Here is a 15895-nt window from a genome sequence, read left to right as displayed (position 1 = left end):
ACAAATCTGGCCTTGATGGAAGAGTGGCAAGAAGAAAGCCATTTCTCAAAGATATCCATAAAAAGTCTCGTTTAAAGTTTGCCACAAGCCACCTGGGAGACACACCAAACATGTGGAAGAAGGTGCTCTGGTCAGATGAAACCAAAATCGAACTTTTTGACCACAATGCAAAACGCTGTTTGGCGTAAAAGCAACCCAGCTCTTCACCCTGAACACACCATCCCCACTGTCAAACATGGTGGTGGCAGCGTCATGGTTTGGGCCTGCTTTTCTTCAGCAGGGACAGGGAAGATAGCTAAAATCGATGGGAAGATGGGTGGAGCCAAATACAGGACCATTCTGGAAGAAAACCTGTTGGAGCAGGGGTCACCAACTCCGGTCCTCAAGGGCGCCAATCCAGCCTGTTTTAGGCGCAGCCCTACAACAACACACCTGATTCAAATGATCAGCTCATCAGCAAGCTCTATTAAGGCTGATAGCGATCCTGATTATTTGAATCAGGTGTGTTGGAGGGGGGATACATCTAAAACAGGCTGGATTGGTGCCCTTGAGTACCGGAGTTGGTGACCCCTGTGTTGGAGTCTGCAAAAGACCTGAGACTGGGACGGAGATTTATCTTCCAACAGGACAATGATCCAAAACATAAAGCCAAATCTACAATGGAATGGTTCACAAATAGATGTATCCAGGTGTTAGAATGGCCAAGTCAAAGTCCAGACCTGAATATAATCGAGAATCTGTGGAAAGAGCTGAAGACTGCTGTTCACTAACTCTCTCCATCCAACCTCACTGAGCTCGAACTGTTTGGCAAGGAAGAATGGGCAAAAATTCCAGTCTCTCGATGTGCAAAACGGATAGAGACATACCCCAAGCGACTTGCAGCTGTAATTGCAGCAAAAGGTGGCGCTACAAAGTATTAGCGCAAGGGGGCCGAATAATATTGCACGCCGCACTTTTCAGTTTTTTATATGTTAAAAACGTTTAAATTATCCAATCAATTTTGTTCCACTTCACGATTGTGTCCCTCTTGTTGATTCTTGACAAAAAATTAAAATTTTATATCTTTGTTTGAAGCCTGAAATGTGGCGAAAGGTTCAAGGGGGCGGTATACTTTTGCAAGGCACTGTACATACAGTATCTCTCAAAAGTGAGTACATCCATCTCATTTCTGCAATGTTTTAATTATATCTTGTCATGGGACAACACTGAAGAAATGACACTTTGAGACAATGTTAAGTAGTCACTGTAGAGCTTGGATAGCAAAGTAAATGTATTGTTACTTCAAAGTAACTCAAAATACAACAATGAACGTGTAAAATGCTGGCAACAAAAGTGAGTACACCCCAACTGAAAATATCAAAATTGGACCCAAATGTCAATATTTTGTGTCCAGCGTGTGTGGTGGCAACCAGGTGAAGAGTACAAAGACAAGTGTGTCTTGCCTACAGTCAAGCATGGTGGTGGGAGCGTCATGGTCTGGGGCTCCTCCCTTTTTTGGAAAGGGGAGGGGGGGAGGTGATGATACTGCTGTTGGATACACTGTAAATGGCCGGTCATACAAAATGAGTCGCAGCAGGAAGCTGTGGGCTTTAAGCGTTTCTTATTTAATAGAGCAGACGTTTTTCATAACTCGTCCAGAAAAGGGGTATTGATAAGATGTCCACGAGCTGCCATTGTCTTCTTGCCGGCCATAAATTTTCTTGCAGCCTTGATTAGATGAAATAAGAGAAATGATATCATGTGCCATCGTCCTTTCCTTCCTTGGAAATTGAGCATTGTTAGCATAGTCACTTTCAGGAGACACTCACCTTGACCACATGTTCCCGGGTGATGGCATCGATGGCTTGGAAAACCGCCTCGGGCGGTCGGTACGCTGCGGTCTCCAGGGCCTGAGCGCCAATCTCGGCCATCAGGCCGTCCGAGCTCTCAGTTGTCAGCAGATAATCCACTTTGGCCTGAATCCTGCACACAAAGTGTGGGTAGCAATGTCACATCGCTGCAGTCTGCATTCTTCGTTTGGATACATTTCAAATTGTATGAATGCTGAAAATGTCAGCTTCTCAACGGTCAATATCTTTTGTCCTCCCTAATAGCAGATAGATGTGCTAGATCAATACGAAACATTTGCGCTTATTATGGAAAAGAATGATGAAAATGTTTGGCAATTTTCTGACATGTTAATCAGTGTGCCAGTTTGAAACAATGTCGTGTCTTGACACTGACAGCGTATCTCTGCAATCTTCAGGCCAAACTCACTTTGCTCTTGTGATGTCATCCTCTGTCACGGTGCCCTCGGCCACGCTGCCCACTTGAGCGATGGCCACTTTGATGGCCTGTACAAGATGCCGACGACAAGGAGCATCGGGTGATTTGTGAGCTAAGGTCAGCTTGGCCTTTTTTGTGCGTGTGCGCCAGGACTCACATCTCTGGCGACGTTCGCTTGCGAGATGGTGTAGACGCCAAACAGACCCGAGTCGGAATATGAGGCGTTGAAGGCTGAAGCCTGACAGAAAAGCAGTGACGATTTAAGTCAGGACAACACTATGTTGAAGACCATCTGTGGTGATTCAAAATAAACGTTATTTTTGGTCCTACAGTTTGTTCCAAGGAACTGTCGTTGTGTTTCCGCCGGAGGTGCGGACTTCACCATATGGTTGGCCGTGTATGGCTGCAACCAGCGTCGCTAATTGTTGCTGTTGGCTCAACGGGTAACATGCAATACCATCCCAGCGTCCGAACCAGAGGTTACCTTGGTGATGCCCTGGCTCAGTTTACTGGTGATGCCAGTGCCCCGCTTAACGCGTGGTTCAACTCCCAGGATCTTTTGCAGCACGGCAAAGGCGGTGGCCTCCATGCCGCCCGCCACGCCGCCTTCGCTGACAACCAGCACATGAACCTGGCTGTCCTGGTTCTGAACACGAAGCTCACCTGGAAGCAACGAAGTGCGGTTACGGTAGACGGCGGGGACGGCGCTTTCATGAGGTGAACGAACATGGTCTTTACCGCCACGGTAAGTCGCTTGAACGAGTGGCGCTCCAGCCCCACTGCGGACACTGAGGAACCTCTCGCTCAGCTCTGTCAGGTCAGAGTGCTTTACTCCTGAAAACAGACACGTCGGAGGCAGGATGTTATAAAAATAAAAAAGGAGCCACAATGAGGAGCAGACGCTCACCGAGCCCTACGACAGCCATTCGGCCGGTGGTGAAATGGTCCTCCACAAATGAGTGCAGCTACATGTGGAAGACAACAACACAGAGGCGTTCAAAGAAATATCAGCTGCTTGCTAGAAAAAGGTTGAGCAGCGAAGCAGGTGCATCCAAATGTTTTCAGAGGCTCAAACTTAGATCAAGGAGCAAAAGCATCCATATATATAAGAAAGTAAGTAAACAATAAAGAGTGGATGAATGTTCAGGAAGAGACCTTTGCTAGACCCGGGCGCTTGATTGATCAATAAATGACAATGTCAACCAGTAAAAACAGATCCACATTTCAAAGTTTGAAAAGAGAAAAATAAGTGCAAATTCATACTTGCTGAGGAGAGACTTTTCCGACCATGTGCTCTGGGCAGTACAGCGAGTTGGACAGGGTGTTTTTATAGGCCGCTTCATGCAACCTCTCAATCACACCTGAATGGAGAAGACGGAGGAGACTCATTCCAAAATGTGCATTGGGGCGCCTTTGCTGGGATGAAAAAACATCAGTTGGCAACATGTTAAATTGCTGCTCTAGGTCTTGGCTCATCAAGATGGGATGGGCACGCGGCGGCCTCCTCGGTTCTTTTAAACAGGTTACATAGTCGAGGGAAGGGGTCACCAACCTTTCTTCAACCGAGAGCTACTTCTTGGGTACTGATTAAGGCAAAGGGCTACCAGTTTGACACACACTTGTAAAATAGCCAAGTTGCTCAATTTGGCTTTCACTATGTGTTGTTATTGTCATTTCCAGTTCACACGTGTGATTTTAACAAGAATAGCAAAAATACAGTCAAACATTGTTTTTTGACCACCATCCGTTCCAGAAGGCGGTTCGAGAAGCAAATCGGTCGAATTCCAAATCTATTTTTCCCCATTTCAAATAATGGAAAAAACTCGCATTTTTAAGCATGTTTTCATTTGCACATATTTGTCCGATCACGCAACCATAGCGCGTCGCCCACCACGCAACTGCACCGCGCTGGTTGCATTATTGTAACAGAGCCGTCGCTAAAATTTAGAAAATATTTTTAAAGTCCTGATGTACTTATTTAAGTGGACCTAAGTGCGCAGGGAGCTTAATTTTGTCCGATCGCGCAACCACAGCGCACTGGGCGCTCACTGTCGCATTGCTTTAAGAGCGTTGTTGTGTTTTAGAATGGCTTTACTGCTCCCACTTGCTCTCTTTGGTGGCAAGATTAGGGGTTAATACAATGCTCAAAGTAACGAAAATACAATAACAACGGAGTCAGTCGGCATCCGGGCCCCACGGTCGGGTTTTGTTGGAATAATTTAAGTAAAGCCTTGTCATGGTATTTAGACCTGACAGGTTTTCTCGGGTCCTCCCGGTTCATCTCGCTAGGTTCGACGTCCGAATTTTTTCGACAATCAAGCAAAAAAATCTCGAATTTTTAGTTCGAATTCTGATTTGTTCGAGAACCAGGACGTTCGAAAACCGCGGTTTGACTGTAAAATAAATAGATGGAGCTCATTGACAAGTGCCGCTATTTGAGCTAATTTTAGAGCAATCCTACGGGCGACTCATGCGGTCTTCGCGGGCGACCTGGTGCCCGCAGGCACCATGTTGGTGACCCCTGGTCGAGGGTGCGGCCTTGAGCACAACTGTTTGCCAAAAGCATGTGGCCACCAAAGCCGATTGCCACGCGGTGGACAGGCGCTGAGACCACTGACCTAGCTGAGGAGCTCGCTTGGCCCGATCCTTGTCGGCAATCACCCTGGATGTCAGGTCACACACCTCCCAGGGCCTGAACTCCTGTGCCGTGGTCACGTTGACCAAATACTCCAAAATGTTATCTCTGCTCACACATAAAAACATTGGTGTCAGCACGCGGCACAGCATCCATCTCTGAGCGGCAACTCAACGGAAGTGGGCCGACGGTATCCATCCTTACAGGTCATCTCTAAAGCAGCGTGCGGTGTAGACCATGGTTTCTCGGGACAGCGCAGCACTGCGGGCGGATGGCCGAGAGCACAAATAGGATCACGCTTACACTTGTCAGATAGGCACTCGGCGAGCACGAGAGAACCTGACCTCAGATTGGCTCCGAGTGCTTCAACGCCACGGCAGAGCTTGAAGGCAGAAACGCCTTTAGTGGTCTGCAAAACAAAAGGAACCTGTGAGGAAATATCAAACCCATACCAACGCCCAGAGCGGCACATTGGACAGGGCTACGACAAACTGGCTTATTCTTTATCCTCTTGGAAGAGTGAGCCAGTGTTGCGGCCGCCTTTGCTGCAAACATCTGGCAACTCTTGGATTATTACAATTCTACGACGTTACACCATTTCTGTATGGTTTCACAAAGTCCAACACTGCAGAGGGGTATTCTTCTTTTTTAAAAACACAAGACAAAACGTTTTGCTAGGTATTTTGGGGGACTGGAACAGCTTAATGGCATTTCCATTCATTTCAATGATGATGGTGACACGTGCCAACTTACCAGGCTGGCAGCCAGCCGCAGCACATGAGCGACACCCTGGTTCTCCACAGACTCATAGCGACTCCCCGCTTTCACAAACACACCCACGCTGGACAGTGGTGAGTAGTTCTCCAAGGACGCTATCACCAACCCGTTTGGGAGCTTGGACACCTGATGCGAAGCAGACGCTTACCTTTGACCAAGGCCCGCAAAATAAATTAATCTGTAAAGTAGCACCAACCTGGACATTTTGAGGAGCAGGCAGCGACACTCCGGACGACTGGTATCCCGTGTAGGACTCAGTCAGCGCTTCACTTGGCCTGACAGCTGCATAGCAACGCTTCTACATGAACCACAGAGACACAAATTAAGGCTGGGGATACGGCCTTGAAATAAAATATTTTTTGAAAACAAACTTAATCAGCTGTGACCCCTCTGCCTATGGGGGGGAAAGCAAATTATTGTCTTTTTTTTTTTTAAGAAGTCTATGGCATTGCATTTTGACATCTTCACATAATTAGTGTGGCGATGAGTGGCAAAGAAGCCAAAAAGAAAAATTGTCATTAACCTAGTCCAGGGGTGGGCAAACTTTTTGACTCGCGGGCCGAACTGAGTTCTAAATTTGGACCGGAGGGCCGGACCAGGAGCAGATGGACGTAGGCGTTGTGTGAAGTCATATAAGCGACCTGTAAAGGTCATTGCATAAAAGATCTTGGCTTTTAGTAGGTAGTAAAGCATGGATATTCCAAACAATTTTTTTGAAAACAAATGCATTTATTAACAGCATTAAAAACATAATAATTCACTAAAAAACTGCTATCAGTGATTCTCATAAAATACGACACTGTTATTATGAATAACAATCTCCATCACTTCAGTGCCTGCAGGTCAGATTAATGAAAGATATTTATCTCATGAGATCACATCAAACGGCAAACATTCTGACCAAATATATCATCTTGAAGAATCGGTGAAAGCATACATCCAAATAAAGTAATCAAAACAGCAACACGGTGAGGAAACAGGAAACACCTCCTTAAAGTAAGCCTTAAGAACTTTACAGGAAAAGATTAGTCGCAAATAGGTGGTGCATCAATGTCCTTCAGCATCCTGCATTGTTTGAAAATGAGAATGGTCGCTAGTTTCAATCCCTGCTATGTGTACAAATCATATTCAAAATGCATTTTTTTACAATAAACTTGAGAGCCTCCCGTTCATTTTCAGTGGGAACAGTGTTGTTGGTCTCCTTTTTTGCTAGTGCGTCATAGTCTGGAGTAAAATTTGTTGTGGCAATTCTTAGGCGAGATCCGAGGTGTTGGTCCGTTTACCTTGATCTGTGACGGGTTGATGTTGATGTGGCTGAACGTCACGTCGCGTACGTCGAGCCAAATTGGCCACTCTTTTTTAACATTCGGCACTCACTTCTTGTTTTCGGGCCACTCATTTTAATGGAAGGATCCCAGGGGAAGGTTTGTGGGTGGCTTTAGCGCAAAACTGCATCTGAAAGCTCAGCGCGCGAATTATAAGAATACTGTCGTCAAAGCCCACGCTCTAAATTCGGGACTGATACAAATAGAGCGAGAGTGCGCCAAGTCCGTACTACTGAGTACGTACACGCACTTGTGAGTGTGCACCGAGCTTTCTGACACGGCTTCCGGTAGTAAATGCGCAGGCGAGCGCTTCGCCATCTACTGGGAAAACGCAGTCATTGCTGGCAAAATGACCAAAAAAAAAAAAGTTTAATAATACAATTTGTTCAGGGTTGGCGGGCCGGATTAAACGGTCCCGTGGGCCGGATGTGGCCCGCGGGCCGTAGTTTGCCCACCCCTGACCTAGTCCTACACCCAAAAAAATTGCATTTGACAACATTTTAATGCATACACCTTTCCACTGAAACTCAAACAGTTGCGGATTTCATAAGGCAAAGTCGACCTCCAGAGTCCAGACAGTCGTTGTCTAATAGTGCACGTTTACATTGCATTAAGGGGAAGTTGATTGAGTGTACACCAGACCAGCAAAACAAAACATGTTTGCGTCCATCTTGATTTAGTCACATTCAAGTTAATGTTAATTTGAGAACGGCACAAGGATTGTAATTAAAAAGAGCGTCCATTATGATTTCAGTCCATACGTTTGGGACATTTTTAATTGGTGCTGTACCGTGAGATTTTTCCGATGCAGGGAAAAAACAAGGCATTCCGAATATGACCTTCAGGTCGTGTCGAACAGAGGCAAGTAGAAGAGCACACGCGCATCGTCGCATATTTGACGTTTGGCACACTAGTAATGACCCAACAGCGCCAAATGCACATAACTGCAGGATTTTGTTTTATTCTTAAAAAACGCCGCATCAGCCTGCCCTGTCAAGCTAACTAGCCGGTCGGCTAACCACAAAACTAAGTGTGAGTTCACATTTGTCAACTAACGACCGGTGGCCAAACTAAAATGAACAGAAGCGACAAGAAAAATCCCACAACTCACAGAGAGATTGTTTAAGGATCGAATTCCCCTCATGTCTCCGACGTCGACGGCCAGAGGAGGACAAATATGGCGGACGAGTGACGTCAATGGGTCCGCTCCACCGCGGTGACTGATGGCCACATTCGGTAAACTCATAAAGAGCCAAATAGTTTGCAATCAAACGTTCTATCTTATAAACTCTGTTTTTGCTGGATACTTGAGGACAAAGGCTGTTCATGTGACGTGCTTTATTTTTGCATACCAGAGTTGGTCCCTATGTCCTAAATAAAATGTAAAGATTACCACACGAAAACGAAACACACAAAATGTATCATATCATTCGATCAGAGTATGCCAGCTTGTTCACAACGAAGACCACAGTTCTTTGGTACTGATGTTTACTGTGAGATTGGCTTTCTTTTACAAGTCAAGACAAGCAGATGTCTTAAAATAACATTTTATTAGTCACTTTTGATTCTATTTACTGACAATTACAAAAATAGTCAACATGAAGTTAATATAATCCTGAAAAAAAACAAAAACATTTGCAATAGAAAGCACACCTTACATTTGTCAGAGTACCTGAAAATAATATCTTAAAAATATTCACAGTTGGATTTGTTTGCCCATACAGCATATTGCTGATAGAACAATTGTCAGCATGTCCTTCTCACAGTTTGACGTAGTTCAAATAAATAATCCAAAAACACAGCTACAAGGACCATCGTGGCGTGTCCCCTGTAGCGAAATGCGACTCACGGGCATCGTCACTTAGCTGTTTGGCAAAGCGGGGAAGTAGTGCGACACACAGTCTTTCCTCAGCAGAAGCGACACGCAGCTGAGCCAGCTTCGACTGGTGGGCATCTCGCCGACAATCTCCCATGTGTCCGTCTTGTCGCAGTATCTCTCGATAGTGTCGTGATATCTGACAGGTTGCGGTGAAGATCAGGCGTCCGTTTGTTAACGCGACAGAAAATGCAACGGTGTGGACAGCATTGCTTTCACCTCACCGGTCCCATCCTTCCTCCCCTCCCAGGACGAAGATCTTTCCATCCACCACAGCGACACCGGGCCGGTAGCGTCGTTCTTTCATGGGAGCGCACATGGTCCACTGGTCAGTCTTGGGGTCGTAGCACTCTACCTTGTCTGTGTTTTCCTTGGAGGCGTGCCACCCACCTAAAGTTCAGAACAAAAAAACCTCAGGTTGCCATTTGATTTACTCAAGCAACTGAACTTGATACCAAAGTTAGCATCACACGGGGTTCGAACATTTACATGTGTGATTCTTTTGTGTGACAATGAAGGGAGCTGGCATAGCACATGTGAAAAACTACTGCTGCGGGGGCACCACAATTACAAATGAATTTGGACTGAGTTTTTCTAAAAATGCATTTGAATTTTTTTTTTACAGTTTTTAGATTTGCAACTAAAATAGTAGCAAAATGTGTCATCATAGCACCCATTGAGAATAAAGCTAATGCTTCATTTTCTGTTCAGTGTCAACCTTTGACACAATGAGAGTCAAGTAAATACAGTCAAGACAAATACTGTACCTATGACGTAAATCTTTCCATTCAGCGTACAAGCCGCAGAACCCGAACGACTAATCTGCATCCGAGAAACCTCCGTCCACATAGCAGTTTTCGGGTTGTACACTTGTGTGAGATCTGAGCCGTCGCCGTCTTCCAAAACGGCTCCGCCTACGGGAGAGACAAAAGGCACACACGGTCAACAAGAGGCCAGGATCGTTTGACAATTTAGAATCTTAAAGTGAGGCGCTTTATTATAAATTAGGAGGGCAGCGTGTTCTACCTGTAACATAGAGAAGACCGTCCAGCGCCACGACAGCAGGACTTGTGACTGCCATCTTGACGCAGCCCACAAACTGCCAGCAATTGGTGTGAGGGTTGTAGCACTCCACGGAGGCCAGACGAAAGTGACCTTCCCAGCCGCCCACAGCATACACAAAACCATCCAGCATCACAAGGCCTGCCAGCAAGGACAGTGAGAGCGAGAGAAAAATGCTCATGTAGTCCAATGGCTCTTTTTTATTGTGGGGGGTTTTAATACGATGACACAGAAGTTGCACGTCTTGCTGCGGCGAGTGAATGGAGAGCACTGCGACGTGAAATGAAACAGACTCACCGAGTTCTGAGCGAGACGTGTTCATGGGAGCCATTTCCATCCAGGTGTCGGAGCACGAGTCGTAGCGCCACATCTCCCTGCTGGCCGAGCCGTCTGGAAACTCCCCTCCGGCTAAATAAAGGGCGGAGTCTACAGGCGAGACGAGAGCAAGCGCACGCGTCTTGGTGGGGCTTGTGATCTCTTGGAGATTAATTGAAGTTCACGAGGATAATAAGAACCATGGACTTTACGGTCACTTTTGTCTCAGCCCACCTGACACCACCAGCCCGTGCTTGCTCACAGCGAAGGGCAGGCAGGCGTGGTCCCTCCACTTATTCGTCAGGGGATCGAAGCTCTCCACGCTGCGCAGCACCACTTTGTCATCCTCGCCGCCAACTGTTATGATTACTTCCGATGTCCCTGTTACCATGGAAACATAAGAATGGTAACTGAACCCCCACTCCGGTAACATGATGCGAAGGGTGGCACTATTTTTTGACAGTCAAAAAAATTACTCCCACGCAGCGTCTAACATCTGTAATGGTAAAATGTTGACCTGTGGATCGGCGCGGCCGTACCCGGGAGCAGAAGAGCTCCCTTCGGCGGTCCTTCAGCAGCAGGTAGTCTTTGGCCTCTGAGATGAGCCTCTGGCATCTGCGGTTCTCCTTCACCACTTCCAGAGATTCAATCACATCATGCAGATAGTAGGGACTTATGAGGGGCAGGCGGACGTGCTCCAACACCTGCAGGGAAAGAGCTAAGAGTCGAGCGCTTCGAATTCCACCGCAGCACGTGGCAGCTACGAAGCGTTCACTTCAAATCCCACCTTGTCAAAGCTCTGCTTGCGAGTCTGACATTTATTTAGCCACAGCATGGTGGCCTCGAACACCAATTCCTCTCTGGACACGTTGAGGTGGTCGCTGCCGAGGATTTCAGTTAGTTTGTCCACACACAAGGTCAAGAACTCCTCCTACGAGAAAGCGAGAAAGAATTCAAACATGAATCAAACCGCCCGAGATTTGTGAAAGTACAACACAAATAGTACAAAGGAATTCCCTGAGTGGATTGGCGGCTTGGGCTCCTTAGTTTATGGCAGGCTTTCATTCCGCAACGTAACACACCTGTTGGCAAACGCCGCTAAAGTGACTGAGAATGTAGTCCATGCTTCGTTTCTCCAGCAGTTTACAGGAGTGGGCCTCGGCAAAGCAGTGGATCCCCACGCAGTTTATCTCGTCCATCTGATGCTCCATGAAGCTGCAGCAGGCCTCTCTCACGGCCATCACGTCCAGCATGTTGGCTGCTGCCAACAGCGCCTAGACAGAGCAGAGTCGGTCAGGTTTCCACCACATCGGAGGGAGGGAGGGAAGGAGTGGCACGTAGACAGTTGGCGGAGCTATGACTGAATTTGCCAACAGCCATGGGAAGCTGTGTGGTTGATATTAGCTGCAGACTTAATCTTTTGAATGAGAGGCTGCTGACGTCATGCAATTTATATAACCGTGCGCTTGTGAATTGTATTGAGGTCTGGCATAACAGTGCACAAGGGTGGGAAAGCTTTGAGAGTATACGTTCTGTGCAAAAAGTCAAAGAACAGAATTTGGCAAAACCTACCTGGACATTTGCTTTGGAAATGTAGACCTCAGACGTATAGGCATAGCTCACCAGCATGCCAACCATCTGCGGCTCTACTCCATTGATTGCCACCCGCTCCTGTTTGGACTCCTTCAGGGCAGTGCTAAACATTGTCTGGTGAGTGGTCAGCAAAGGGGGATGAAGCCAAGCACACATTCCACAATTAGGTCATCTGGGGCGGTTGAAATGGGGTGGTCTGAAAGGCACTTCAAGGTGGTATTGACTCATGCGTACCTCAAAGTAAGAGCTGAAGGAGGCCAGCACGATGCGGTGACAGGGGAACTCCTGTCCCCCGCAGCACAGCGTGACATCGCAGAAAGAGTTTTTGAGCCGCAGGGCGTTGAGACCCTGCAGGACCGTGTTGGGGTGCCGGGCTTCCACAAACAGGTAGCCTTCGCCGCACGGGGATCCCGGAGCAACATCTTCCTGGATGTTGCCAATTAGAGAGTTGTCTGCCACAATCTCAGACATTTCTAACGCTGCCGAGGAACCCTACGAGTCCGCCCGAGAAAGGGAGGGTGAAGAAGAAAATAATCGACACTTTGAAATGCTCAACACTGGATCAGATGCGCTCAGAAGGACTTGGTTTAAAGTCATCTCAACTAGGTTTGAGAAAACATCTCACAAGTCAGTGACATCCCGAGATTAGCTTGTTAGCTCGCTGACTAATGAGGCTTAAGTAGCAGTGTTACGTTGCCAGTTTAGCAGGGGTTTGACTAACTCTTTGACTTCCCCCCTCATTTTAAATATTGGCGATATTGCAAGCTTAAAAAAATTCGAGTGCACTCACCAGTAAGCATAATCGTTAAACGACAGCGTTAACAAACACGTTCGATCCGGGCAGGTGAAACGGAACGCAAACGCTTTCTCTTTTAATAGACGGTTGGCAAATCACTTTTCGGGCTCATTACTGCCACCCATAGGCAAAGGGGTAATGTAGTGTAACAGAATGCTGGCGTTCTTGTATCAGACACAAATACCGGGACACTACGAAACAAAAAAAAGTGACAGTCAGAAAGTATGAACTTGCTCGGTAATCTATCTAGCGTGAAATCTCAAATCCAACTGAACGCTGATATACTTGTGACTTGTTCTGTGAAATGAATGGCAAGAGTTTGGAAACATGTTTATTGTACCTTCTGACATCTAATGGAAGAGCATTTCATTATCTTTCCTTAACTATACTTGACTGGTATAGTGAATGTTATACAGCCACGGAAAGTCAAATGAACGTTTTATTCATTATTCAGTATGAATGTTTTACAGGTGTATAGATCAAACTAAAGATTCCAAGTGTCATCTTTGATTGAGGTCCTCACAAGCAGCTGTCTCCCAAAGCACCCGGTCTCGCCAGTGCATTCTTGCGACGCGCAACAGCTTCCAAGATCTTCTTTCGGGGTCCCAACTGGATGCGAATGCCTTTCAGGTCTTGGTCGGAGCAGAGCATGAGCGCCTCCAGGTCCAGGTGCTCTCTGGTGAAGGCCAGGGCAAACTCGGGCAAGGAGATGGATGACAAGAATGCATGAAGCGGAGATGTTTCCTCCTCCTCCTCGTCTAGGCCGAGGTCGTCCTGCTCCCACGGGACCTCCGTGTCGGCGTTGCCCTCGAAGCCAGAGAGGTCTTCCTCTCCCTCAATCTTGTCGTTCTCAACGAGGTAGCCCAGGTTTTCATTGTTCCCACCGGCGACGTCGTCCGTGTCAAGGCTCATCCTCTTCATGAAAATAAGACCACCCAGGCCAGGCCTGTTGAAGATGGACTGTTTGACTTGGCCCGCCGATTCATCATCATCATCTCCATAGCCAAGCTCTCCTTCATCTTGAAGCATCCTTTCGTCCCGCTCGTCGAAGATGTCCAAAAACTCAGCATTCTCCGACGCTGCATCTTCTTGCTTGAGGAAAATGACGTTGGCGTCTCTCTGCAGAGTGCCCATGTCTTTCTTCCCGAGCTTCTTTTGCAGTGTGCCTTTCAACCTGGCTGACAGCGAGCCGGATTTGTCGGAGGCGATGAACTTGGAGAAGTGCTCATCGACGCCGGTTGCGGCGCCCACGCTCGACGAGGCCAACGTGTCGCCGCCCTCTGAAGCGGGGCCGGCGCCGTCCACCCCGCGGTACATCTTATCCATCTTGCTTTGGTGTCGCCTCTTCACCTTCTCGCAAATTTTCACCCGTTTCTCCGCTTCCCTGGCAGCCTCTTTCTTTAGCCTGGCGACTCTCTTTGCATTCTGGTTGGTCTGCTGGGAGGCGGCGGCGTCCAGGAAGCGCACGCACTCCATGCGATCCCGCGAAGCGGCCACGTCCATTGCCGTATGCTGCTCGTTGTCCAGCGCAAACAGGTTAGCGTCAAAACTGACGAGGAAGCTGAGGATGTGCATGTGGCCGTTGGCAGCGGCGTGGTGCAGCGGCGTGTTTCCCCAGATGTCACTTCTGTTGGGGTCTCCCCTGTCACACACAAATAGGATGACATCATCTTATCCAAACTATAGAGCTAGAAGTGTGAAGGAGTGGAGCTCTTTACAAGCCCTAGGCTTCGTCTCCCTCCTTGCACAGTTACTGATATAATAATATGTGCTAAACAATAAACTAAACTAAACTAAGTCAGTAAATGGGCGATCTGCTTTGATGAGGAAACTTGTCGTTTCAATAACTTGTTTATTGTGAAACTTTCAGAAAAAAAAACTGTCATTTTTTTCCTTCAACAGACTGCAAATGTTAGAAAATGCGCTTTTTGCATCGATAAGACAAACATAATCAGCCCATGATTGAACGCAGACAAGAGTAATTGGTAAGCCATTAAGATGTAAAGTCCTCTACAGGCGGGCCTCGGTGTTCCAGCAATAAAAATCATTACAGCAGCAACTGTCGTGGGCGTCCTGAACATTGCGTCAATTGTTCACGGCCACGTTACAGAAACGAGCCTCGCCAGCATCCTCTGAGAAGATTGTCAGCGAGAATGACGTGCGAGTTAGTGAGCAGGCTCTTTTGTGGTGTCTAATGAGGGCTGGAGATGGCACGGTGGATAAAGCTTGCTTTTGTTTTGCGAGACATTTTTTTTCCTTGCTAAAACATTTGGCTCGGCCTGACAGGAAGTCACTACAAAAGTGGAACAAAATTTTAGATAAAAAGAGAGGGAACTTTTTTTTTAATAACAACGTACTTTGTTATTCAAAACAAGTAATAGACACGTGTCTATCACTATTTATATAAATTAAAAGACTAGAATTGTATTTTGTGAAAGATAAGCTGAGATATTATATTAAGGTCATCTCACCAAGTTGCATCAGGAAAGGATGAAATGAGATCAGCTTAGAAGTCCACTTGGTTTATAGGCTATATTATCATCCAAACCCATCCACTGTTCCTTTTTTCTATAAAGCGCACATTCAATAGTAAATGATTCTCACCCTCTGCTGCATATGAGCTGAAGCGCATCCACATGCCCGTGAAAAGCAGCCAGCAGGGTGGGCGTCATGCCGTCTTCGTCCGGAGAGTTCAGGTCCTTTCTGGTGGCCTCCTTCAGAAGGTCCAGGTAACCGTCAATGGCCGCCTTGTGGTATCTAGACATGGCGGTATTTTTCCAGGATTCGAAAGGGAGAGCACAAACAAATTCTTCACCTCCGTCAAGAGCGCAAAGTCTTCAGACCAAGTGAACTCGTGCAGGGCGTCGACGTCAACAGCTCAGAGCCATAAAACAATGGCAAAGTCCAGGTCCATTGCTGCACCTCATCCATCTCCTCCTGCACAATCGCAAACCTCCCACTATGTGATAATGAGTCTGGCCTTCTTTACTGATTCCGTCCTACAATACTCTTATATGTCAATCCGTGGTTAATGATAGCCACCACACCTAAAATTGGTCAATTAAAATGTGTCCATTCTTTTTTTCCCCATTATACTTCTTAGAAATGTACTGTAACGTCGGATACGGATATATGTCCCGGCCCCTTAGATGGCGCTCGTGAGGAATTCTGTCTTGTGCGCGCCACGAAGAAGGAATGCGGAAGCAAAAATGAATGGGGAGTGAAGTTGTCAGTTATCAACGATCTTTTTG

The 15895-nt window shown here is 46.9% G+C and overlaps 3 protein-coding genes across 5 annotated transcripts; all 3 read right to left on the bottom strand.

Moving 5' to 3' along the window:
• Window positions 1–1162: 1162 nt before the first annotated feature.
• LOC133170895 (cytochrome b-c1 complex subunit 2, mitochondrial) lies at window positions 1163–8263 on the bottom strand. Its single transcript, XM_061304103.1, has 14 exons — window positions 8114–8263; window positions 5874–5975; window positions 5654–5803; window positions 5245–5309; window positions 5105–5161; window positions 4884–5008; window positions 3529–3626; window positions 3173–3230; window positions 3004–3099; window positions 2750–2928; window positions 2423–2503; window positions 2257–2333; window positions 1809–1962; window positions 1163–1707 (listed from the first exon to the last, which is right to left on the bottom strand). Exons 1-14 carry the CDS (start codon window positions 8246–8248, stop codon window positions 1624–1626), a joined length of 1461 nt encoding a protein of 486 aa, XP_061160087.1. The 5' UTR covers window positions 8249–8263; the 3' UTR covers window positions 1163–1623.
• Window positions 8264–8533: 270 nt separating this feature from the next.
• On the bottom strand, window positions 8534–12749 carry si:ch211-256e16.3 (kelch-like protein 5). Of its 3 annotated transcripts, none has more exons than XM_061304101.1 (12): window positions 12639–12749; window positions 12083–12340; window positions 11828–11962; window positions 11338–11529; window positions 11043–11186; window positions 10773–10959; window positions 10490–10636; window positions 10238–10366; window positions 9905–10081; window positions 9646–9792; window positions 9103–9268; window positions 8534–9017 (listed from the first exon to the last, which is right to left on the bottom strand). In XM_061304101.1, the coding sequence occupies exons 2-12, from the start codon at window positions 12317–12319 to the stop codon at window positions 8864–8866; spliced, it is 1815 nt and encodes a 604-aa protein (XP_061160085.1). In that variant the 5' UTR covers window positions 12320–12340; window positions 12639–12749; the 3' UTR covers window positions 8534–8863. The 3 variants fall into 3 exon arrangements, with proteins under 3 accessions (XP_061160085.1, XP_061160084.1, XP_061160086.1); XM_061304102.1 differs by having other exon boundaries at window positions 8877–9017; window positions 9098–9268; XM_061304100.1 differs by having other exon boundaries at window positions 9905–10366.
• A 213-nt stretch (window positions 12750–12962) lies between these two features.
• On the bottom strand, window positions 12963–15833 carry anks4b (ankyrin repeat and sterile alpha motif domain containing 4B). The gene is made up of 2 exons (XM_061304110.1): window positions 15249–15833; window positions 12963–14286 (listed from the first exon to the last, which is right to left on the bottom strand). Exons 1-2 carry the CDS (start codon window positions 15407–15409, stop codon window positions 13164–13166), a joined length of 1284 nt encoding a protein of 427 aa, XP_061160094.1. The 5' UTR covers window positions 15410–15833; the 3' UTR covers window positions 12963–13163.
• Window positions 15834–15895: the final 62 nt, after the last annotated feature.

The sequence above is a fragment of the Syngnathus typhle genome, linkage group LG17, assembly GCF_033458585.1.
Source record: "Syngnathus typhle isolate RoL2023-S1 ecotype Sweden linkage group LG17, RoL_Styp_1.0, whole genome shotgun sequence".
NCBI classification, from domain to species: domain Eukaryota; kingdom Metazoa; phylum Chordata; class Actinopteri; order Syngnathiformes; family Syngnathidae; genus Syngnathus; species Syngnathus typhle.
Note: the sequence above shows the minus strand (reverse complement) of the source record. Positions and strands in the feature narration are given on the sequence as shown.